Source organism: Psammomys obesus, unplaced genomic scaffold (genome assembly GCF_907164565.1).
Source record: "Psammomys obesus unplaced genomic scaffold, mPsaObe1.curated_primary_1811, whole genome shotgun sequence".
Taxonomy (NCBI): domain Eukaryota; kingdom Metazoa; phylum Chordata; class Mammalia; order Rodentia; family Muridae; genus Psammomys; species Psammomys obesus.
In genome coordinates this window covers 7,361,105-7,386,727 of record NW_026586383.1, presented here as the reverse complement: position 1 = coordinate 7,386,727, position 25,623 = coordinate 7,361,105, and the positions used below count along the sequence as shown (strand labels likewise).

Here is a 25,623-nt window from a genome sequence, read left to right as displayed (position 1 = left end):
ATTATTTTCTGATTTAACATTGAAAACTTGAAATGATATCCATGTAATTCTAGAATTGTTTCTTTGCCCTGAAAAAGAATGATGAGAGGAATTTTTGCGAGCCACTTAAAAATAATGTTTGCTAGGTATATGAGAACCAGAATTCATAATGAAGATGGATTTCTCCTATAGTTTATTCATGGAAAAATGGTTCAGTATATACAGTTATGTCTGTTGTCAAGTAACTGATCCAGAAAAGTTGTTCCTTAGTTACCTAAAACCATTGCAGGACTTAGAATAGAATAGATCCAGCAGGGTTTGTAATAAATAAGTTATTCAGGAAGACTATGTAGGTAAAAGGAAAAGGTGAATTGAAATGGATCAGTACTACATAATTATCTGACTGTGCAGCAGTCAGAGTGTTAATTCTCGATGCCTGTTATGATTTGCATTGTACACAAGGAGACAAGTGGTGTGCGGAGGTCGTCTACTTCATGCACACACTCGGAGCTGCTCTTCACCTGGCAGGGTGTGCTGCACACCCTTCAAATCCAGCATCTCCTACCACAGAATTGCTCTTTCTCCTGCTTCCTGTTTTATCTCCATGTGTGGTCACGTCATTTCACTGGGAGTTAGAGAACAAGGAGCCTCTCTGGATCTTCATTTGTTCCACTGCTGCGATAGGTCCTTTCACTCTGACCTTTAATGTCCATCTATCTTCTAGTTTCTCCTCAAAGATCACTGTTTGTGTTTACCCTAATCTTATGACAGTTTTTAGTAAAACTAAGGGGAAAAAAGATAGGCATAAGTAAATATAATATAGAGATTAAGAAACTGGCTTTTGAGCCTTATCTGGCAAGTGCTACAAGGAAGGAGTGGTTAGTGACATTTTAAATCATTGTTAGAAAGTACAAACACACAAACAGAACAGACCTAATAGTCTACAAAGGTAAAAAAAAATCACTCCGATTCGTAAACAAAATGTTTGTTTTTATTGACACGGGCAGTGGAAATTTGGGTACAGTTTTAGGTATGGACAAGAGAAAAGGAATCAGGAGAAACACTTTGCATGTTTACTCTGAAATTTTGGATGAGATGGATGGTGTTCTTGAGAATTGAAACTTAAACTTCAGCTGACCACAAACACCAATGTACATAAAATAAAAATAAATAAATTAAAAAAGAAAATTAATCTGTAGTTAAAATTGTAACTGTATAACACAGTCAAACACAAACACACACATACATACACTCACACCAAAGCCTTGCTAAGCAGTATATGAGGACTCTAGCAGAAAAACCGTCAGTAGGAGATATATATTTATGTATCTACATCTGTTTATGTATGAAAGCATTTAGTGCATGGAATTGGGGTAGATAGCTGGTCAGTTTGGAACATGGGGCTGGGCAGACTGTTGGGAAGGGCAGGCTTAGAACAGTTGGTCAGATTTTGAATCTTCAGTTACTGTAATTGCTGAAGAAAACCTCATTCTTGCTCTTCAGACCTTTTGACTGAATAAACCCATGCAATCTTTCCAGAAGTCGGCAAAAGGTGTTCACAGCTACAGCTGGACTCCTGCTTCCTTGAAAAACAGCCTGTAGAAGGTCACCATGAAACACTGTTTCAGAGGCTTTCCACTGCATTTCTCTGGAACTGGTAGTAATCTATATGTGTTGAGCACTGCCAGTCTGGAAATGTGAGATCTGAAGAGATGCACAATTTGTGAGTGCTCAGCCAGGACAATCTATAGATACTCAGAACATGAAAGATACCAGATCAGAACACAAGTCCCAAGCATTCCTGGGAAGGGAATTATCAGTCTGCTCAGTTTTTCTGGACATCATAATGTGGGAAATACATCTCTGATGTTTAGCCTTGGTTTGAGATAAGGAAGTCACAGGAAGTCTTGACATCAAGATTGCTAGGAAAAAAAAAAAATCTATAAACAGCCTGAGCATCATGACAGGAGTCCTGGTCGTGATCACTGTGTTTTAAGGAGCAGGGAATATGCAGACTGGCTTTAATGTCAGTTCTGTAGAAACTGGGGAAACAGCCTGTTGTCCCAATACTGAGGGAGTCAAGGGAGGCTGTGCCAAGTTCATGTGACTAACACATTGCTTGTAAAAGGGTTGGAAAGGGGTGGAGAAGGGTGGAAAAAAACAACAACCCGTAAATAGAGAAACGCTGGTTGCACACGTCCTCTTCTGCAGTGTTTTTGTTTTGACAGTGAATTTCATTGTGGTTGCTTCTTTCAGATTGTACTGGATGTCCTGCTATAAGTGAGATTTGATTTCCAGTTTCAAGACATTTTCCCATTTCATTTCAATTGTCAAATTTACTATTCCAAATTTGTGAGTGACCTCTTATTTTTTAAAAATTTGTATTTTTTGTGCTTGAAATTTGTGACTCCCCCATCAATCTTAGTAGGGTTTATCAATTTTAATTATCTTAGCCAGTTTTTTTTTCTTATTTTTTTAAATATTTTTTTATTTTTAAATAATTTTATATATTCACTTGTATCCCAGCTGTAGCCCTCTCCCTCTTTCCCTCCCAATCCTCCCCTCCCTCCCTCATCTCCTCCTTGCCCCCTTCCAAGTCCACTGAGAGGGGTGTCCTCCTCTCCTTCCATCTGGTGCTAGCTTATCAGGTATCTTCAGGATGGTTGCAATGTCCTTATCTGTGCTTTTTTTTTATCAGTTTATTTGTTCATTCACTTTATATCCCTATTGAAGCCCTCATGTCTCCTCCCAGTCCTACCCTGACATTCCTCTTTCCTTATCCCCTCCCCTTTCTCCTAAGAAGGGGAGGTCCCCATGGGTACACCCCTCCCCGGCACATCAAGTCTAAGGGCATCGCATCATCTCCCACTGAGGCCTAACACGACAGTCCACTAGGGGAAAGGGATCCAAAGGCAGGCAGCAGAGTCAGAGACAGCCCTGTTCCCATTGTTAGGGGACCCACATGAAGAACAAGCTGCCCATCTGCTACATATGTCCAGGTCCAGCCCACACATGCTCTTTGGTTGCTGGTTCAGTCTCTGTGAGCCCCCACAGGCCCAGGTTAGTTGACTTTTTAGGTCTTCCTGTGTTGTCCTTGACCCCTTAGGCTCCCTCAATCCTTCCTCCTACTTTTTCACAAGACTCCCTGAGCTCTGTCTAATGTTTGGCTCTGGGTCTGTGCATCTGTTTCCATCAGCTGCTGGGTGAAGCCTCTCAGAGGACAGTTATGCTAGGCTCCTCTCAGCAGGTATAGCAGAATATCATTAATAGTGTCAGGGGTTGGCTTGCTCTCATGGCATGGGTCTCAAGTTTGGCCACTCTTTGGTTGGCCATCCCATCAATCTCTGCCCCATCTTTATCTCTGCACATCTTGTAGGAAGGACAAGTTTTGGGTCAAAGGCTTTGTGGATGGGTTGGTGTTACCATCCCTCTGTTGGAAGTCTTGCCTGGTTACACACAGGAGGTGGCCATTTCAGGTGTGTGTTAGTTTCTGTTGTCCTAGATTTCTGGCTCATCCCAGAGATGCCAGGTCCCCCCACCCCCGATTTCCTTTCTCTTTCCCAGTTCTTTTTCTCTGTGTCCTCCCCTCACTTGATTCTTCCTGTTTGCTCCTCTCACCCAGTTTCCTCCCTCCATCTACCCCCAGTGTTTATTTTATTTCCTCTTCTGAGTGAGAGTCAAGCATCCTTCTTTGAGCCCTCCTTGTTATTTAGCTTTTTCTTTGGGTCTATGGATTGTAGCGTGGTTATCCTGTACTCTATGGCTAAAATCCACTTTAGGTGAGTGCAGACCAGGTGTTTCTTTCTGGGTCTGGGTTACCTCACTCAGTATATTTTCTAGTTCCATCCATTTGCCTGCAAGTTTCATGATTTGCTGACTAGTATTACATTGTGTAAATGCACCACATTTTCTTTATTCATTCTTTGGTTGAGGGACATCTAGGTTGTTTCCAGTTTCTGACTATTATGAATAAAGCTGCTGTGAACATAGTTGAGGAAGTGTCCTTATTGTATGGTGGAGTATCTTCTGAGTATATGCCCACAAATGGAATAGCTGGGTTTTGAGGTAGAATTATTCACAATTTCTAAAAAAACACCAAATTGATTTCCAAAGTTTTTGTACAAATTTGCACTCCCACCAGCAATGGAAAAGTGTTCCCCTTCCTCCACATCTTTACCAGCATGTGCTGTCATTTGAGTTTTTGATCTTAATTTTGATCTGACAGGTATAAGATGTGATCTCAGTCATTTTGGTTTTCATTTCCCTGATGACTAAGAATATTGAACATCTCTTTCAGTGCTTCTCAGCCATTAGAGATTTCTCTGTTAAGAATTCTGTTTAGCTTTTTACCTCACTTTTATTTGGGTTATTTGGTTTGTCGGTGTCTGATTTCTTCAGTTCTTTATGTGTTTTTGGAAATGAGTCCTCTGTCAGATGTAGAGTTGAAGATCTTTTCCCGTCCTGTAAGCTGTCGTTCTGTTCTGTTGACGGTATCCTTTTCCTTTCCAGTTTCATGAGGTCCCATTTTTACATTGTTTATCTTACTGCCTGAGCTGTGGGTGTTCTCTTCAGGAAGTTGTCTGTTGTACCAACTCCTTAAAGGCTGTTCTCCACTTTCTTTTTTATTAGATTTAGTGTATCCAGTTTTACATTGAGGTCTTTGATCCACGTGGAGTTGAGTTTTGTACAGGGTGATAAATATGGACTTTTTTGCATTCCTTTACATCCAGACATCCAGTTAGACCAGCACGATTTGCTAAAGACATTTTTTTCAATTGTATGGTTTTGGCTTCTTTGTCAAAAATCAAGTGTCCGTAGGTGTGTGGGTTTATTTCTGGCTCTTCAACTTTATTCCATTGACCAACCTGTCTGTTTTTATGTCAGTACCATGCATTTTTTATTTCTGTTGCTCTGTAGTACAGCTTGAGATCAGGGACAGTGGTACCTTCAGAAGTTCTTTTATTGTACAGGATTGTTTTAGCTATCCTGGGGTTTTTGGTTTTCCATATGAGAAATGGCTCAAATGGTTAAGAGCGTTGACTTCTTTTGCAGAGGACCATCCACACAACCATCCACAACTAGATCTAGGGAATCCAGTGTCCTCTTGTGAATTCACGGCTCCTGTTTTGCTTTTTATATTATTTCATTCCCTTTGCTTGCTTTGTGTTTTATTTGCTGGTTCTCTGTTTTTTAAAGGTAGATGCTTACGTTAATTTAAAATCTCTTTCTACGTAGGTTCTTAGTACCACACATTTCCTTACAAGTATTGTTTTAGCTGTAATATTGAACTTTTGGTATATTTTCATTTTTATTAATTTTGAAATATTTTATAATTTTCATTTCATTTCTCTTTAGATCCAGTGGGTTACCTTAAAAAAATGTGTTGCTGTTTTTAAGCATATTTAGAGACATCTCAAGATCTTTCTGCCACTGAATTTTACTTAATTACATTGTTGTTCAGGAGACAAGCTTCATGTGCTGTGAATCTTTCAGATAGTCAGAGATTGGCCTCATAATCCGATTACAATTTATTTAGTAAATGTCCTGTTAATAGTGGAATATTCTATAAATGTTATGTCAGATTACTTGATAATGTTTAACTGTTTTACAGTTTTAAAATGTAAAATTAAAGGTATGCTTATTTGGGGCTAGAGATCATGCCAGTGGTTGAGAGCATTTACTGCTCTTCCAAAAGGACCCAGGTTTGCCTCCTGTTATCTACAAGGGAGCTCACAACCACCTGTAATTCCAGGTCTAGGCATTCTGACACCCTCTCTGGCCTCTAAGGCACTGGGCTTGCATGTGTTACACACACACACACACACACACACACACACACACACACACACACACTCACACACCCAGGTAAACTTACACATAAAATAAAAATGTATGTGTGTTTTTCTGATACTTGCTTTGGTGTTTTTAACCAGTATATATTCTGTTTCTTTTGTGATTATATTCTATAAAGGTTATATTATCTACCATTCATCATGCTCATTTGTAATGGGGTCTTTATGCAGACCATGGAATTCAGGGTATCCCTAATAACTTGGAATCATATAATTGGGGACATGGTCACAGAAGGCTGCGGGGGCTCACCTGGCTGTCTTGAATTGTTTTACTTATAGACATGCCTTCTCAGATTGCTGTTCCTAACCCAGCTGCTGGACTTTGAGAACTCACAAATAGAGAGGAGTGTGGGTCACCCGCTTATTTAAGTAAGCCCTGCCTGTGGCCATTGCAGTGTAGATATCAGATGAGGAGAGGAAGAACTGATTTGTAGACAAGTCCTCTGCTTGCAGCTCTTGGAATTAACACCAGTCATTGGGTCCTAGCCAAGAAGCTCCTCCGACCCACAGGTGCTGTACAAACGTGCATCACTGGTTGAGCAGTGTTTCAGACCAATAGTCTTAAGACCACTCCTCCTCCTGTTGCCCTTGGAGGCAGTCATCATTTTAGTTTCTGCATCTCTGAAAGTTGATAGCCTTACTCATTATTGGTGGTTTGACTCTTGTGGTCCTAGGTGTGAGGTAGTCATCATAGAGACTCAAGTAATTTCTCTGCCATCTTGTTGCTTCACATTCTTGTAGACATGATGTTCATGCCATTTCCCTTATTTTACAGGGTAGGCGTTTCAAGAGTATTTAGATATGTGTAGTCCAGCCCACTTCTTCTCAGAACTCACATCTGTTTCTTTATTTTTATTGCATCTTTTCAAAATCCTCTCATGCTTTTAATTTTCTTTGAAGTCGATTACTTGTTTTATAAATTGTGGTTGGTTATGCTGTGTCATTTTCTTCTTTGATGTTTGTTGCCTGGTGTGTGTGTGTGTTTGTTCTTTATAAATATGTATTAGTTTATACCTGCCTGCACCCAAAAGCTATTGACATGAAACCAAAAAGAGTTCAGGGGCTCCAAATCTTGTTAGAGAATTCCTGAGAACTTCCTGGGCTTTGGGGGTTAAATGCCTTTCTTTCACTCTGTGGTCAGAGAGCAGAGTTTAGTAGCTGGTTTCTGCTCAGGCCTCAGGTAGCTGCTGCATGGAGTAGCATCCACATTGGCATCAGTTTTCCTGAGGTACTCATGGAAATGTGGTCGTCTCCTTTAATCAGACCTCATCTGCCTTTTGTCTTTTGGATTCCGTGTGGTTTTTAAAGGAAACCACTCCTTTGCTTTCCAGGGCTCTGAGTATTTAGGAAGCATGTAAGTTGTGGTTGGAGTTGCTCAATTTGTGGTTTTAGCCCCTGGTGGCTGGTGTGTTTAAAGGGTACGCATAATTTCATAGGCCCCTGGCGTTTTGTTTTTTCTGTGCTAGTAATTTATTTCTTAGACTACTTGTACTCAAGGTGGGGCATTGTTGTGGTATATTAGTATTTACATTGATATATTTTTTAGTTAAGCAGCGGTTAGTCCTAAACCAGCTGTATACCCAAATCACCACACAGAGACTAGGAATTTATTTAATTAATCTAGAGCACAGTGCTGGGCAATAGTTATTCCATCCTAAATCTCCAAGCCCACATAGTTTCCTACCATTCAGATTTCACCCATTATACTTGCTTTTAGTCATATCTTAGGTCCAGTTCATCTCTCCACGTGGTTCCAAGACCTCTCCTGTGGATACTCTCCTTTCCTACTTGCTTCCTTCTCCATTGCACAGCATTGGGGCTGGTTGTTTAAATATAGAGAACAAATGATGGCATGTTTACACAAACTTAGAATAAGCATCACAATGCAATGTCCTGACTGAAACCAGATAGTGGGGTAGAGAAATCAGTATTTGAATGAACAAGGATAAATTGTATACATTTCAGAAGAACACCAACAGGGCATGCTTCTCATGTATCTTTTAATTTTGTATCTTTTCATCTATTCCAGCACCTCAGTATCTGTAAAGATCAAAACATTTGCAAATTACATTAATAAGAAAATGAGATTCAGACTTTAAATTTGTGCCAGTCTGGTAGAATACATTGTTGGGGAAGCGTTGCAGTAAAATTTGCAGAGATTTTTTAGAAAGGTGTTGCTTATGACCCTCTCTTTTTCTCTTATATAAAAAATTTAGACTGATATATAGTAATTAAAGTAATCAAAGTAAATTAAATTAATTTAATTAAAAAAGTAAATTAAAGTAATTTACGTTAGTGGTAAAAGAGCCACTTAAAACAAATTTGCTTAGGTTTTCATTTTAAATAAACTAGAATGCTAATATCATTTTTCCTGTCTGGTTATTGACTTGAGACTACCAGAAATCTTTTTTTTTTTTTTCCAGACCAACATCTCAGACATGTTGAAAAAGATGTTCTGATCCCAAAGATAATGAGAGAAAAGGCCAGAGAAAGGTGTTCTGAACAAGTTGAAGGTAAGATTCCTGTATTCATATAAAGATCAAACTCATTTATAGTAATACGATGTGAATTTAATCCTTGGCCTCAAAGTCAAGTCGAGTGAATTAACGTGTATGAGTTGCTCCTCACACTTGCACTGAGGTACTAGCATTCCCGCTTCCAGGCTTCCAGTCAGCTCATTTACAATTTAAAAGCATCTTCCAATGAGGAGCAAGTGTAGTTTTATAGAGGAAACTTGATGTGAGTGATCTGGAGGAAGTAGTTACTCTGGTCATTTTGATAGGGAAAGAATAAACATTAAATCTGATGTGTTTCTAAGAAGAAACATCAAAATACAGCGGGTTGTAATGTGTGCACACACAGACTTACAGGCATGATGGTTTTTCTTAGTGTTGCCCTCACTGAATTCTGAGGAGTCTTGCTTGAACTTGGCAGAGGTCAAGGCTTGTTTAGTGTGTTCCTTGCTTTGTCCTGTGCTCTGAGGGAGAAGTTACTTATGTAAATACGTGCCCCCATGCGTACATGTCCTTGAAAATGTTTTTCATAGTACTGTTTCTGTGTATGGTACTTTTGGAAACCTTGTTGATTGATATGTAAACATCTGGTAAAAATGCAAACAGAGTGATAGTGATAACTAAAAAATGGGGCAGGCCATCATAGGTCTGTAATTGATGGACTGTCAGAGAAGTAGGTGGGAACTTTATTGTAGAAACATCTTTACACATAAAATCTACCTCTTGGAATGGCCATCAAAAAAAAAAAAAAAAAAAAAAAAAAAGCCAACAGTAAAATTTTGCTGATGAAGCTCGGGAGATAGCTCAGTGGTGAAGAGCACTGGCTGCTCTTACAGAAGACCCAGGATATCCCAGCACTCACATGGCTGCTCACAATCATTGTAACTCCAGTTCCAGGGGATCCGATACCCTCTTTTTGTCTCGTTGGGCACCAGAAGTGCATGCTGTGCACAGATGTACATATAGGCAAAACACTCATATAAAATAAAGATAAACAAAGTCTTATTTCTTCATTATTTTGTGCTGGGATGGGCTTTTTTCTACTCCCCTCCCCCCCACTGCTTTTACCCATAGTCACTTTTGTCCAAGCATAACAGTCATTTTAGAGGATTGCACCCAAGCTCTGCAAGTTTCTTTCTGGGGAATCAGGCTGTGTTAACTCTAGTTTTATTACTGTCAATAAAGTTAACATGCTAGGGACCTTCTCCTCCTCCTCCTTCAGTCTGTGAGTTGACTTCTGTACTACAGTGGAGGCAGGCAGACAGGGATGGTCCCTGTGGTAAGCACTGTACTGCTTACAATGAGTACTTCTATAGTATGACTATTATATTTGAAATCCTCTATCAATTAGTAATTGAAAAGCCATTCTGTGATACTGCTTCTGCTTTTACTGGAAATTAGTTGTTTAATCAGGGCACCTTCCTTCAGCTCTCCCACCCCAGGTGTCAGGAGAAATTAGCCCATTGGCACCTGCAGGGTTCAGGGCACATCTGGCATTGGCAGGTGTCACACTAATAATCTCAAGAGGCAGTTCTCCACTTGCCTCATGGGACTTTTCGAAACACATCCTCATTCAGGCAGGGCAGGGGAATCTTGAGAGTGGAATAAAGTTATTGGAGTAAAACTTGCCACCACTAGGAACTTTGTTAACTAGAATTCCCAGTGTGGAGTGGCAAACACAAAGGCGTTTGTGTGATACCTAGAGCAGAAAAGCTAGCTGCCCTTTGTTAACAAGATTCCGATGAAAACGCGGAAGAGCCACATGACTTTAGGTTTCAGAACTGAACTTGCTTTTAGAAAGTGAAACTGTTTTGATTTCTGAGATGAAGGAGCAGACTCTAAAATATCTACGCTTTACGACTACATTATAATGGCAGAAAATAATGCAGTTTCAAGTTTTGTCAAAAATTGAGTTATTTATAGCATGTTAAGATTTTGGTTTTTAAAAGTTACAATATTTTGACTAGTAAAAGCATCTCAGTTGGTGGCTAGCGAGGTGGCTCGGTGGTAAAGGCGTTTGCCACCTAGTCTAAGGACACAGATTTCATCTCCAGGTCCTGTAACTTGTCCTCTGACTCCCTCAAGATCCACCTTGACACGTACACCTGCACACACACAGCATTCACGTGCACAATAAATAAGTAAATAAATATAAAACACTTTTAAAAGCATCTTAGAATTTGAGATTCATTTAGATTATTTTAATGATTTTCCGTTACTAGAAAGTATGCTATAATTGATGTCTGAATATTTGAGTATTGACTTTTTTTAAAAGACTGTTTCCAAATAGTGTTTAGAATGTAACATTATTATATAGACACATAATACTCTTTAGTCTCCATTTTCCCCTGTGACAAGGGAGCGTGCACAGTAGTCCCACCTCTGGGGCTGTGCTGAGGCAGAGCAGGAAGTCACAGTTTAGAGGCAGGACATTGTCCATTAAGTACTGTTTACAGTCTGCTTTAAAAATGATCATAGGAGTTCACTTAGTATTAGGTATGCTAATTGTATGGTTCCTGGATAAAGATAGGGATTTTAAGAAGCAATCAGACTTTCTGCTAAATGCCAGAAAAATTGCTATGTAAGGAAGCTGTTCTGTTTAATTTTTTTTTCACATCCTTTCAACCCAGCTGATTGTAAGAACCAGGTCACACACCAGCAGTTTAGGTTTGAAGGAGAGAGAAGCTTTTCTAGAGACAGAGAGAGCTGAAATCGCTCCCTGTGAAAGACGGGTGCCTTGTCATAGTCACCCGCAGTTATTGACAGCCACACTTCCTGTTAACAGGGCGCATTTAACTAAGAGTTTGGCTGTTGAGTCTTCGGACTTGATCTAATTTGCTAGCATTAATTAGTTTCTTTTGAGCACAGACACTTGGTACTCACAGCTATAGATTTGGAGGGCTAATTAGGGTAGAAAATTGAACAGAATGGGGTAAGGCATTAACCTTCAACCATTACCAGCTGGGACACTGATGAAGACCACAGAGTCCAAATGGCCCTATTGAGGTGAAGAGTACCCTAATGAATATCAATTTCAGCCAGGTTGCTGCGTTCTTACTAGCGCTCTCTTCATTATGACTTTAAACCAGCTTCTATGGTACCTTTGTTAGCTATGCACTAATGGGTTTTACTGTACCCTGATGGAAGCTACACATTTCATCTGAGGTTTAGAGCAATAAAGGTGCTTTTAAGCAATAGGTACCATTTAAAATGTTTCACTATTGCATTTCCAAGTAATAAAATTTAACTTTAATGTACAATTATGTGATTCTGATTCTGTACACCGCCCAAATGCTGGGATTACAGGTGTGGGTCACCATGCCTGTCTGTAAACTATGTTTGTAAGGTAGACATGATGGCGCATGCCTGTAATCCCAGCGCTTGGGAAGTGGAAGCCGGAGTATCCAGAGTCTGATGCTAACTTATGCTGTAGAGTGAAACCCTGTAAAATATCCGTGTGTGAGAGTGCGTGTGCACATGCCTGTGCACTTTATAAAGATTTAACATAGCAAACACAAAAGCATGCGTTTCTTTCTTGAGTAGAAACGCACTACTTACCGTCCTTGAAACTTTGATTTGCTTATGGGGAGTTGATACACAGGTTAGATACACAGAGAACTCTGGTCTTACTTGTATAAGCTTTGACAAGTTTGTAAACATTTATATCAACCCCCCCCAACTCTATAGAAGTCCTTTTCTTCATGTCGTTGTAAAAAGGCATTAGAACAAATGACTGAAGTGTGCAAGCTGAACTCAGCTCACTGAGCACACAGGATGGGATTGATGAAAAACCTCTGCCTGAGTTTCTAGACACCCCCCCCACCTCAAGCCCAAACAGAAGTTCCTTCCTGACATCTGTGATGAAGTCCTCATCATTCTTTCAGGCGTGCTTCTCGGAATTGCTAACTTTGTTGTAAGGAGGTAGTTAAATTCTTATGTTTCTTGGCCTTTCCACTGTATAGTTGACATTTGGTACAAATTTGCTATGTTGCATCATGATGTTTGTTTTAAAAATAATATGACTTTCTTTTTTACTATCAAAATAAAAATTATTTTTTATCAGGAGTGGCTTAGAATACTCTTTAGCTGAGCCTTGGGTCTTCTTTTACCTTGTTCTAGTGTGTGTGTGTGGTCGTCTTCTTGATCTTGCGGCCAGAAAGTGGATGTGCAGTCTAAAGGACTAAACATTATGCGCCAGGAAGTATGACTTGTTTGTGTGCTTGGAGCATTGCATTGCCGCGCTGCGTAGAGAAGGCTGATGAAGCAACTGCCTTCTTCTGTCACCCGCGTGCAGCTGAAACATCACTTATGCCAAACTCTGGTGCTGTGTGGGCAGACAAAAGAAAAGACAGCACCACTAGGAACGTGTAAGATGCTCTTTAGGACGTTTGCAGGGAAAGAACAATCAGAAGAGCACTGAGACAAGGCTGCATGGGATTAACCGTCTCTGCCCGACTGCACTGCTTGAGCTGCCCACACTTGCGCTTTCATTGGTGGTTGACTACACTGTATGCCACCGTGCTTTTGCCGTTTCCGCCAGCTTGTCCATCTTACCTGACTGAGTGGGTGTAACATACCTTCAGACTGGTCCAGATGTCCAGGGAGCGCCACATGCCAAGTCACCAGTACAATGAAGAGCTTCTGTGTACGTGGTGTTTAAGAGTTACAGGTAGAGTCCTGTGATGCTCATGGCCCTTACACTGGACCGGGTCAGAGTCCCTGTGACCACCCCGATTCAATGATTTGCTGTAAGGACTCAGCATATAGTTGTGATCATGAACAGTATGTACAATTTCCAAGAATCTCCCCAAAGAGTCACTGAGCATGATCTTAGCTTTGCCAGTGTGGGATTGGTGCAGTGTACCTGCTGTCTACCAGCGAAGCTTATTAAAGACCCCATCCACAGAATTTTTCCTGGGAGTAGGCTCTGTGGGCAACTGCTGTCTAGCAGGTACCATGCTTTCAGATTCTCAGAAGGAAAGTGGTTCTGCACAGACCATATTGTTTGCTCAGGTGACTTGCGCTCAGAAAGCCACACAAATCATTTACGTGGTGGTGGGAACATTCCCCAAATCCAGGCTTTCAGGTGCTAGTTAAGAGCCAGCCTTGGCAGTAAGCCCCTCCAGGGATGGCTGCAGTGTCAGGGTGCTGCTACCTCTGCTCTAGGAATGGACGTAACAAAAGTTAATTACCATCATTCTTGCCTTGCTTATGAGGCCTAATGCTATACAACTGAATTGATTTTTGGAATAACTGAGAAGACATAATGGTAGTCATTGTTCACTGATCTAGTTGTTGGCTTGTAAACTCGGGCTTCCATTCTCGGTCTTCAGTTTACTGCGATTGCCATATGTAGTCAGACATACTCTTGAATATTGTGGTTTCAGAAGGAAATGACACCTTTTAATACTCTTAATATTTAGATGAGGATATTAATAAGGAATTTTTGTTCAAGCTGCTGAACTTACTATTTTGTTTACTTGTTTATTTCTGTTTATATGGTGTATACATGTATATGTTCATGTGAAGGGGTTTGTACATGTGTGTGCAGATTTGTGCATATATGTGCATATGGAAGCCAGAAATGGAGGACGTGTCTTCCATCTTGTTTCCTGATATATGGTCTCTCACTGAAAATGGAACTCAGCAATTGGGTAAGACTAGATGGCTTCAAGTACCAGTGCCTTCCCAGTGCCAGGTTTAATGGCACAAGGCCGCACATCTGGCCTTTTCATGTTGGTGCTGGGGATCCGAACTCAGGTTTTTTTACTGATCATGCTGCCTCCCAGCCGTGAACACAGTATTCTAAACAAATAATTTGTGCAGCTAATCCTTGAGGATAAATATCAGTGTGGAAAGTCTACATTTGAACTCAATCAACAGCAAAGAAATACACATCTTAAAACTTACCAGCATTGTTAAAATGAGTAAATATCATTATAAAATATGGTGTCGCTTTTATGCCACCACTTCATTTACAAGTTATTATTATCCTGGTATTCCTAAACATCAACTTTTAATTACTTTCTTGTAATAGACTTAAATCCTTTTATCTTATGAGAAATTAATCCAAAATTAGTTATAGTTTTTAAGCAGTACTGTGCCTTTGTGTTTAAAATCTGTTAGAGATCGCACTTTGCTTAAGCTACGTGCTGATCCCCTGTAGTGATGGCATCTTTTCCAGGGAACCAGAGCCCAGCACTTGTAAACTTTGTATTTTGGCTGAAATACAGTGCAATAGAAATCTTGTCTGTCTGTTCGAAAGTGATAGACTATTTGGTATTTGTAAAACTCTAGAAATATTGACTAGAATAAATAGAACCACTTAAGAGTATCCTTTTGTGTGGAGTCCTTAAACCATAGTTCCTAAAATGAATTAGAAGTGTCTTACTGTCGTCTGTTTAACTCTGTTTGTCTTACAGAGTCAGGACGTGAAAGTGGGTTGTATCATTTGTACACTGATTTTAAATAGAAAGTTATAGATTACAGTTGCATCCCTTCTAGTTTATTTTGTGGTTTTCTATTTCTGAGGGGTTTGGTACAGGGAGTTATTGTGGGTTATAAAACAAGCTAAGTTACACAGATGAGTGGCTCCTGCTGTGTGGAGCTGCTGCCTGCCTGTAGCCCAGCACTAGGGGTGTGGAGAGCAGTGTGAGTGCAAGGCCGTTGTGGGCTGTCTTGAGATTTCAGGTCCAGCCTGAGCTATGTACTGAGATCCTGGTCCCAAAACACAATATTATTATTATTATTATTATTATTTTTTGCTTATGTATAGTTTGTTGTTTTGTGTGTTAAAAATGAAAACCTGTTACCTTCTCTAGTTGTGTCCTACATGCACAAATTATGTGTTTATCTTGATGAATTGGGACAGTATAATCACAGTTGAGTGAAATAGATGTTATCAGAAGCCTGCATTCCCATTTTGTTTTCTCCGTCACTAGCAGAAACAGAAATGAGAAGGAGTCAAACAGGAAAGGTGAATGACTCCTTAGTGAACTTTCCAGGCCAGCTGAATCCTAAGAAGCAGCAAATGGACGCAACAACAACCCTTTGGTCCTGATAGAGCAGTTTGAACAGCTAAGGACAGGGTTGATGTAACTGCAGCTCCTGGAAAGTGAGAGACAGAGAGACAGCCAGACAGAGACACAGAGAGAAAGAGAGACTGTGTGTGCATGTAGGCACGTGTGTGTGCAGAGTAGATTGCATTGTGTGCTTGAATGAAACAAAAAGTCTTTACAGAAACTAAACAGCTCAGAATCTTCCTGTGTCATACCATCCACAGTAGTCATAACATAATCAAAATAATCCAATGCACATAGACACAGCGAGGCAGGACACATTGGAGGTGCACTCAGTGGAGGCAGGGAACTTGAAGACAACTCAGATGTTGAAATTAGCAGGCAGTGGTCTTAAAGCAGCTGTTGTAATAAAGAACGCAAATGAAAATGTTCTTGCAACAAATAAAATAGGAAATCTTATTCAGAAGATTTAAAACAGCAAAAAATGGGTATGCTAGAACTGAAAAATATCTCTTGTAAAAAGCTCAGAATGGAAATTATAGGAAACATGAGCATTATAGGAACATTATAGGAAAATTTATAGAAATATTTAATCTAAAAAAAAAAAGACGGTAAAATGCGATGTAAAAAAAAAAAATGAAGGGAACCTTAGGACTTGTAGCATGTAAGAGAAGGCCAAGCCCCCTGTAGCCCATGGCACATTTGCTCCTCTGGATCTGGCTGAGATCGTCAAACAGTTGCTCTGCTCACCTCCATGCGGGACCAGGAGAGGAAAATGTCATAGGTCAGAAGGCCAAGGCAGTAGTTAGGATTTTCTAACGGCTAAAAATTACAGGTAACCTAGGTTTCTTTCAAGGGAGAGAGTTAGCTAACCGCAGTGCTCTCATGTCGTTGGCTACTGCTTGGCAGAGCACTGCTGATCTGCACAACAGTGCAGATGACGTCAGAGCCGTCTGGCCGAGTGAGCTGTAAAGAGAAACCTAAGAACGCACCCTTTATAATCAGTGTGGTCCAGGACAGGCAGGGTTCATCTGGCAGAATTAATCTAAACAGGAGTTGCAGTTTTAGGATGGGCGTAGGAGGTACTGATTGGAAGGGGGCATTGAGGGATTTCAAGGTCTGTAGTGATTTCACTGCTGTCTTGTTGCTGATTGGTACTGACCAGGCTTTGTCTCACTAGGTAGTGAATATACTGAAGATCTGTTCATTTCATTGTACATCAGCACTCTCCAGTTAAAATGTCAAAAAGTCTTTAATCACACATGGTGAAATTTTTGTGGGTAGAAAAACATGTGCTGAGTAATGTTGGCAAGGTTTTGAGAAACATGTTTACACTGTAAAGAACTGTCAGTACAAATACAAAAATAAAATCTCACAAATGTGCTCATTCCCTGACCTAGTAGATTTTTCTAATAGAATTTTATCTTTGTTGGTAATGTGCTATAAAATATTCATAAATGTTATCATGTATAACATTACTGCCAAAAACTTAGCTGCAGGCTTCTGCCTGTCACATACTCATGGGGTACGTTTTGCATACTGTAAGTGCGAAGTAAAATTCATTGGTTGATGGAGAGGCCAGTGGTAGTACTAAGTTGTCATCCAGGAACTGACACATGGCAGCATTGACCGTGAGATCTGTTCTGCTGCTGTGTCCATGAAGCTCTACTGTGCACGGATTCTTCGTGCCACACCCCTGCAGTGTGATCACACAGCTCATGAAGCCAAAGACGTTTGGACTCTTCATGAACAAGATTTCCTAGCCACAGTTTAATTAAACTTTTTAAAATTTAAGAATGCAGGAAGGGTTTACTAAAATAACATAGATTTATTATATACCCAGCTGTGTGTATAATGTAAATGGCCACTTAAGTGTGGATGAAAGGGATTTAGTCCTTTTTCTTCTGGAGTGTGTAAGAGATAGTACACAGTGTGGCAAGAGCTGCTTACAAATAAATTATGACAAATGCTATGAATAGTGATGTCATGAGGAAACTAGCTATTTCTAAGTGCTGGTAATACTGATGTTTGGAAAATTTCTTTTCTACATTTTCTAGAAGTATTTTTACATTCATCAATTTTTTAATTGGAAAAAGTATTAAGGAATAAGTAGATAAGTAACCATTTCTTTAGAAGTTAAAAAAATACTGTTGCTTCCAATTCACAGAATTTGAAAAATGTAAGGTGTGTGCACGCATGTTTAAATGTGTGTGCATCTGGAGGTCAGGGGATGTTGAGTGTTCCTCGGTTATTCCCCTTATTATTTGGCCTGGTGTTCACTGATCTGGGCAAGCTATCTGGCCAGTGAACCGCAGGATCCACTTCCTTTTACATGGACTCTGGTCCTCATTCCTGTGCAGCAGACACTTTTCTGTCCAATCTGTCTCTTCAGTCCCTCAAAGCTAAGTTTCATAGCATTTTTGAAAGAATATTTCTTGAATGCCTACCAGTTGTTGAATATAATGGGAAATACCATAAAAGTAAAATAAACATGAAATTAGCTTTGAATATGTTATTGGTCAGGTTGATAAGATAGAAGCTATCTAGAATTACGTCCCAGAAACAACTTATAGTAGAATACTTAGATATTAAGTGAAATAAAAGCCAGAGCAGTTGTGAATAAGCAGGGTCTGAATAGAAGTATTACCTACATCCTAAGGATTTCTAGTGGTTTGGCTAATTATAGGGAAACTGAAAAAAAAATCATACAGCAGATTCTGGACTCTGCAAAGGGAGATGTAGCCATGCTTTCTCCAGCTGCCATTAAGACTGAGCTAAGAGCGGTAGTGAACTTGAGAAAAGTTAGACGTTAAGGCTGGAAGGAAAGGCTGGCTTCAGAGTACTGCAAAAGAAGAAGTTGGATTCTTAATAGAAATCAAGAGTATCTGGAATCTCTTTTTTTTCCTTCTTTAATTTAGTCTTCTATTTGTTCGTTTTTTGTTTTTGTTTTTGTTTTTTAAAATACAAACTGAATTGGTTTTAAAGACATAGTCTTGCTTGTAGCCAAGGGAAGCCTTCATCCACAATCCTCATGACTCAGCCCCCCCAAATGCTTGAATTACAGTCTTGCACCATCAAGCTTGACTTTTTGAATCAATGGGAAGAAGATTGATTTTACAGCAGGATGCAGGACATTGGTAGCCTTTCTTTAAATTTAGCTACTGTGCATTTCTTTAAAGCTAGATCTTGCTGATTAGTAGTGGCAGGCAGTGGTTTTTGTTTGCCAGGGCTGCGGTTCGTTCTTTGCTCAGATGAAGTGTTGGGATGATGCTTCTAGCTGCATTAGCTCCGAGGCAGCATTGGCTGTGATGTGGTCTGTAAATGTCAGTTTTATTTTCCTGCTGTAATTTTCCTCTTGGAGGCCGAGTGCCTCCTCCTGCTAGCCTAGGCCTAGTCCTGGAAGCTTCCAGCCTCCACACAGTCTAACCCAGGCCTAGAATGTTTTCAGCCTCTGAGACTTACTGCTGAGTAAGCTCACCCTTTCTAGTTCTTTCTGACTCTGGCTGGCTGGTTCAACTCAGCTGTGTGGCTCAGAACTCCTCTCCAAGCTGATTGATTCAAACTGGCTTCTCTCAGCTCTAACTGAATTGCTCTGCTTGGCCTCACACCAACTTTAGAAATCTGTTCTAATCTGGTTCCTTCTCATTCTCTGGCTCTTCTGTTTTTACTTGTGTCTAGCTTGTTCTCTCTACAACTTGTCTCTGTAAAACTGTTCCGATAAAACTGCCTCTTCCCCCCCTTCCCTGTCTCTCCATTGCTCTCTCTGGTCGCTTTTTTTTTTCTCTGTTCTTCTGAGAGTTGGGCCTGTCTTATTTTGTCAAATCTTTCTGTGATTTGTCACTTTTTCTGCCCCTCAATTAGACATCAGTTTCAAACATGGGTGCTTCCTTCTACAGATTAACTTTACTTTCATTGTTTTGTGTTAAAGGTGTGTACTAAGGGCATGCCTGCCTAGGTCTCTGGATGTGGTCAGAGGAGCCAAGTTGCTGGAGTAAAATTCCTTTCATTTTTATAGCTGTTGTAGGTGTGCATTGTTCTTTATCTTCTCTAAAGACATGATTTGTCAGTTTTGTAAGATTTTTTTACGTGAAGCATTTTAAGTCTCTAAATTCCACGAGGTCTTCTGGGTGTGAAGAATTGCTCAACAACATTAGCATACAGTCAGTATTCCTTTATTCATGCTGCCACTTTGTGATGTTTAAGTTACTATCATAGCTACAATTCAGTAATGTTAAGTGGATATGAATTATCCCTTTGGCTGGTGTAGCCATGCTGTATAAGCTACCCACCCGTTAGTTACTCAGCAGTCTCCTCAGACACTAACAGGCTAGCAGTGCGGGGCAGCACGTCAGGAACGGCCCCAAGGTGCAATGGTGCTGCAAAGAAGGCAGCAGGCATCACCTTTGGAAGGCACAGTGACTCTGGCTCTTGGGACATTATAGGGAAAACATAGCACACATAGTTGTAGGTATCCACAGGTGTTGGAACTTGTCCCCATGGGTAAAAGGGGGGTGGTGGCACAAGTACACTGTTCTCTTAAGTTATCGACAGTAGATTTCTATGTGTATAATCAAAAAATCCATACTGTCATGCTGCCTCTCCTGATTAACATTAGTTTTAATCTTCATTTTAACACCCATGTATAAAATGAATAAATGAATAACCTTTGTAGATTTTTCCATCCTTTTGATGCTTCACCATAACCTTTGAACTTTAGTTTTAATGACAGTTGTGCTTAAAATTTTTTTTTTAAATCTGAACCTCTGGCTTAGATGTCTTGCCTCAGTTCAACTATTTGTACTAGCAGAGAGCAAGAAAATCTGATGTGACTTGATTAAAGTATTCCTTATCATCACACACAGGGTCAAGTTCATCTTGATATTGTGAACTTCACCCTGTGTTTATTACAAAGGATTTTCCTGGTTCAGCCCGTTCCTCACATCTTTAGTGTGATATTACCTAAGACCCAGGCCTTGTCTAGAATTAAAGTGAAGCACAGAATCTTCATTGCTTTTTCCAGTTGTATCTGAGTGCTAACATTGCTATCTCATTGGTGGGCAGTCAGTAGAGTGCTTGATTCTGTGAAGGAAGAGCTCCGCACAGTTTATGTTTGGGTGGCTCATGTAGGGTTAATTGCCATTGGAATTAGATTCTTCACCTTTTTTCCTATAAATTTTAACATGTTACTTAATGCATGTAAAGTTATGCAAAACATTTATATTAAATAGACTTGTTAAGTATATCTTTCCTATCTGCCATCTAATTCCTACTGAGTGTTAATGCTCAAATATTCATTTGTGATGTGTGTTCAGGAATAGGCTTGTGTACTGTATTCCTCTTTCATCAGTTATCACTGTTAAAGAATATGTATTTTGGTATTTTTGTTAGTATTAGGACATAACCATCTTTTTTTTCCATTTCCTTTTTGTTTTAAAGGAGAAGGTTTAGGATGTAAGGAAGTAAGTAGGTCATGGTATCTATAAACTGGTGAGGAGCTGAAGTATGTTATGAAGTAAAAAGTGGAGCTTCATTGCCCTCTAGGGGCTCAGTTTTTGCACAGCCCATTTTTTTTTTTTTTTTTTTTTTTTTAAGATTTAGTAAGCTCTGAGCAGAGAGGTCTGCTGCACAGAGAACACTGTGATTTTCTATAGAATGTGACCAGTTAACACCAAAAGTAGTTGACGTAATTATTACAAGTGAAAGCACAGCAGATGCTTTGTAATATTTTAATTAAATGCCTTTTTCAGGGTGCCTGAACACAGCAGTTAAGAATTTTCCAGAATTATTTGGTGACCAACCCATCACTTACCATTTTAAGTGGACTGTCCATGCCCCATAACAGAGCATGGAATTAGGTTTGTAAGATTGGGGCTGGGCTTGTCATCAGGAAATGTATCCTTTCATGGGCATTTTCTTCTCACTTTGTGAGGATACTTCTTCTACTTTGAAACATCCCCTGTGGCTCTCTGAATGGTTACTAAGTGCGGTTACTGGACTCATGCTGCAGCATCTACAGCTGCAGAGTTTGGTAAGGGAAGTAACTTGTTTCTCCATTATTGAAACTATTAGCTAAACGTTGGCTGTGTAAGTGATGCATATTGAGTTTGTATGCAGATATGTTGATGTTTTGAATATTTAGGCACATGTTTATATTGGACATGAAAATTCATGTGGTTATTAACATTTGGAAAATTTTTTCTGTGTTAATTTGTATGTGTTTAAATTTTTATTCCCTAGAAGGATGCTATAAAGCTGTAGAGTGGGTTTTACCCTGTTCCTGATTAAGAGCTGTGGTGTCAAGCATTTTAATAAGTAATACAGTTTTGCAGTGTGTAAATGCGTTTACTTTATCTCCATGTTGTGGTAGAAGCAGAGGCCGTCCTGTTGACTGTCAGTGCTTGAGCTGCACGCGTCCCCTGCCCCTTCTCTTTCATCACTATAAGGTGAACATTAGAGAGTAACACTTTACTTGGAAAGTTGTAGAGCTTTTCAAGGATCTAGCTGAAAAAAATTTTAAGTTTTATAATTAATATGAAAAAGAAATATTGAACCACAGGTACCATGTTGAAACAAGGAATGTAAAAATTTTAGTCATGGCTAAGAGGAAAAATAAACCCTTAGCTCTCTGCTAGAAAAGTAGCTTTGTGCTGAAAAGACTTGTAATGAATATCCTTCCATGATAAATCTCTAAGCCATTTCTTATTGATGGTTAGAGTGAGTGAGTATGCCAGCTTTCAAAATAATTTTCGGTTCTCTTGGCTGAAGGGCTTGCTGGAGCTCAGGGGTACGTGACCAAGCATCAGCAAAGACTGTGTTCAGGCTCCAACAATATTTGTGTGTTTGTTTTTGTTCTTGATTTTTTCTAGTTTTATAGTGTCCACGTTTTAAGTGTGATTGCTCATAAAGAGTGTTATTACAGGTTATAAGCTACAGCAAGCTATGGATACCCATTATATAAACAGGGACCACTGGTTTAAGAATGTGTTTCAGAACAGCATATTTTTATCATTCTTATTTTCTTTTTAATTGTCAAATGCCCTTTATTCAACTAAATATATTTAAGCCACTTCTAATTTTTATATTCTTTGGGGTGGCTTTAAGGTTTTTTTCTTTTTTTTTTTCAATTTAGTTTAAACAGATATAATCTATAGGACAGTTAATCATAGAGTTAAGTTTTAAAAATATAAAACTTGCCTTTTGCTCTTGACTGTTAATGGTGGGCAGCAGTGGCTGCTGAGCGGGATGCAGATAATCACTGCTCCTCTTATAGACGTCTCCCCGGCCCCGACTTTCTGCACATCTGTGGTGCTGCCGAATCACTCGCAGACGGGCTGGCCTCTGGGGTTGGGCAATAAGTACATCCAGCATACCAAGCGCCTCCCCCTGAGCACACCATTAGCCTGTACCCACTTACAACTACACCCTGGCACAGAAGATTCCGTCCATGAGAAGGACAGCTCTGTTGTAGCCAGGTTTCAGCGGGAATGAGGGAAGAATTTGATAAAATCGTGATGAGAAGACTGTAGAAGGTTTCGTTCTGATTGTGCAGAAGCACCGGCTCCCCCAACTGTTAGTGCTACACCTGGGAACAGCTTTCTTCACATTACCTGGTGGTGAAGCTAACCCAGGGGAAAATGAAGGACTAAAACGCTAATGGCAGAGATCCTAGGGGGGTCAAGATGCAGTCCTGGTCACTGATGACTGCATTGGTAACTGGTGGAGACCAGTATCCATATATTCCTGCACATATTACAAAGCCCAAGGAACATAAGAAGTTGTTTCTGGGTCAGCCTCAAGAGAAAGCCTTGTTTGCAGTCTCTAAAAATTACAAGCTGGTAGCTGCACCGTTGTTTGAGTTGTCCGACAATGCAGCGGGACCTGGGCCCACCGTTTCTAGTCTTCCTCAGCTGTTGAGCAGGTCTCAGTTTTGTAGACAACTGAATTCCTGCTCACAGAAGTAAAAGAAGCCAGCTCTGTGAGAACAGCTTACACACGTAGAAGAATAATAGAAAAATTCTGGTTTTCTCTTGTCCCCCAAATTGCTACCTCCTTCCTGTTTGAAGAACAAAATTAATATGCACTAGATAGTGGTGGAAGCATCTGACAGCGTTCATTAACTTGTACAACATTAAAGAAAGTGAACTTCCTATTTGTATTTTTTTAAAGTTTCTCATTAAGCTCTAAAACATGGTTAAAAATATAAAACTTGGATTGCTCTAAGAGTTATATCCTAATGTTTTTGTGTTTATTTAAGGTATAGTACTAGCCTCAACCATGAAAATATTATGAAAGCCATTAGTAAGCTTGAGTCATATTATGTCTGTTTTAAGTGCATATTCTAACTTTGAACTGTGTCAACTGAATCCGGCTACTATTACATTATTTTTTAAAACCATAAATGCACTGCTTACCCCATTCTCAACTTACTGTTTTTTTTTTTTTTTTTAATCCAGCTTGCTTGATTTTCATTGTCAATAGTTTAAAAAAATCTGTGAACTAAATTAGACACTTTTGCTAAGATTTTGAACTGAGCTCTTGTCATATTCCTGTGGCACCAGTTTGGAAATAAAACAGTTTTACTCTAGAAAAAGGTTGTAGAGTGTCTCCATCTCTGGCACTCGGGAAGAACTGCTCCTTGCCGTATGTTCTGTGTCTGTGTGGACAGGTATTGCCAGGTCGTGTTTTCTCTGCCTCGGGGGCCTGTGCACCTCACGTCGGTGTGTCACCACACTGGATGTGGCTCTGCGAAGTTTGAGGGCAGCTTAATTTCCCTCCTACACATCAGCAAACTCAGGCATAAAGTGGGTCCTTTCAGTAGAGTGTGCTGACTTGATCAAGGACTATATTGCACCAGTGCTTTTTGCCATGTATGTTCCTTTTGTTTTTATAGGCACCATTTGTTGAAAAGCCTCCTATGTTTTCATTGTACTCAACCTTAATTGTAATTTTTACCTGTCTTTTCTTGTGCCTTAGAGTTCTCTCCCTTAAAGGTGGCATCCTTGGAACACGGAGACTTGATTACTAATTACCTGGAAGGTGCTGGATTGCAGCAGCAGCCTTCATTAGCAGGTGTGCTCAGGGCTCCCCTCCGTGTCTGATGCCGCCTCAGTTAGCTGCTTCCCGGTGGCGCTGCTTTCTGAAGCCTGGATTGGGAAGGATCTGCTCTTTCCTTGGTTTTTGGCAGCATTTAGTTCTTCAATTCCTTGTCAGTTAGGTCTTTCCATGTAGCAGTATATGCCACCCGGACCACTGGCTGAGGAGAGCACACGTACAGAGAGACAGCCCCAGTCTTCTGTAACCTGATCATGGGAGTGGCAGCATCCACTTTGCCATAGTCCCTGGCTAAATGACAGTAAGGGGGTTTGACCTATGTCTTTCTCTGTGGGCGACATTCACCCTGGGCATGGACACCAGCAGCTGGGACTCTGGGAAGCTGCCCAGAGGCTGCCTGCCTTTGCAGCTGCCTGCCACACCTTGGTTTTCTTTCTTTCCTGTTTACTGAGATTATTTTAACTCATTTTTATAAAACCTCCCACTTGAATTTTACCTATGTCTCTGCTGTCCTTTTTGTATTTCTGCTGCATTTGTTAGCATGGCTAGGGATTTATTTTGGTTTTCAGGCTCTTTTCTTTATCTCTTTTTTTCATCTCAATTTTGTCAACTATTCCTTGAAGTATGGTTTTCCTGAATTTATGCTTTTAATAAGTTCTTCCATGTGTGACATCGAGATGCTGCCTCTTTTCCTACAGCATCTTTGCAGTTTCTCTGCTGCTTCTGAAGCGTTGTGAGTGAATGCTCTTGAGCATGTTGCCACCCTTTTTTGATGGTTGTCCTCCCCTGTGGGCTGCTGTGAGAGCTCTGGTGACCTGTGTGCTTTCTGAAGCCGAGAGGGTGCAGGGGCAGGGGACAGACAGCACAGCAGTTTTTGTTTAATGGCCTTTAGGAATGGTTTTTCTTTCCCCGTGAGGTTACATTTGGCTTATCATCTCTAGGAAGTGTGGATCCCTGAAAAATGACATACCCTGGTGGCTTTGCTGAGCCCGGCCGAAGTCTCCTGAAGGTTCGTAGATGCTCTTGCATGGAGTGCTTTTCTTTTGCTTGTTTCCTTCTGTTTTTTTGTTTGTTTGTTTCTTTGTTTGTTTGCTTGTTTTTTGTTTTGAGACTTCCTATATGCTCACCCTCAGTGTTTTGTTGAGAATGAGGAGTGCTGTCACTGGGTGTTTGGGGGTGTTAGTGCATCTGCTAAGATAGCATATCCTA

At 40.2% G+C, this 25,623-nt stretch overlaps 1 protein-coding gene and 1 pseudogene across 5 annotated transcripts in view; both read left to right on the top strand.

Moving 5' to 3' along the window:
• Cmc1 (C-X9-C motif containing 1) overlaps positions 1–25,623 on the top strand; it is a 71,276-nt gene that overhangs the window by 9,507 nt on the left and 36,146 nt on the right. For 4 of the 5 annotated variants that reach the window (XM_055601733.1, XM_055601734.1, XM_055601732.1 and 1 more), the window contains exon 2: positions 8,255–8,344. In XM_055601733.1, the coding sequence (XP_055457708.1) occupies positions 8,255–8,344 (90 nt within the window). Of the gene's footprint in view, positions 1–8,254; positions 8,345–25,623 lie in introns of those variants that run through there. The other variant, XM_055601735.1, reaches the window with a different exon arrangement.
• Positions 22,606–23,324, top strand: LOC129672241 (cleavage and polyadenylation specificity factor subunit 5-like; annotated as a pseudogene).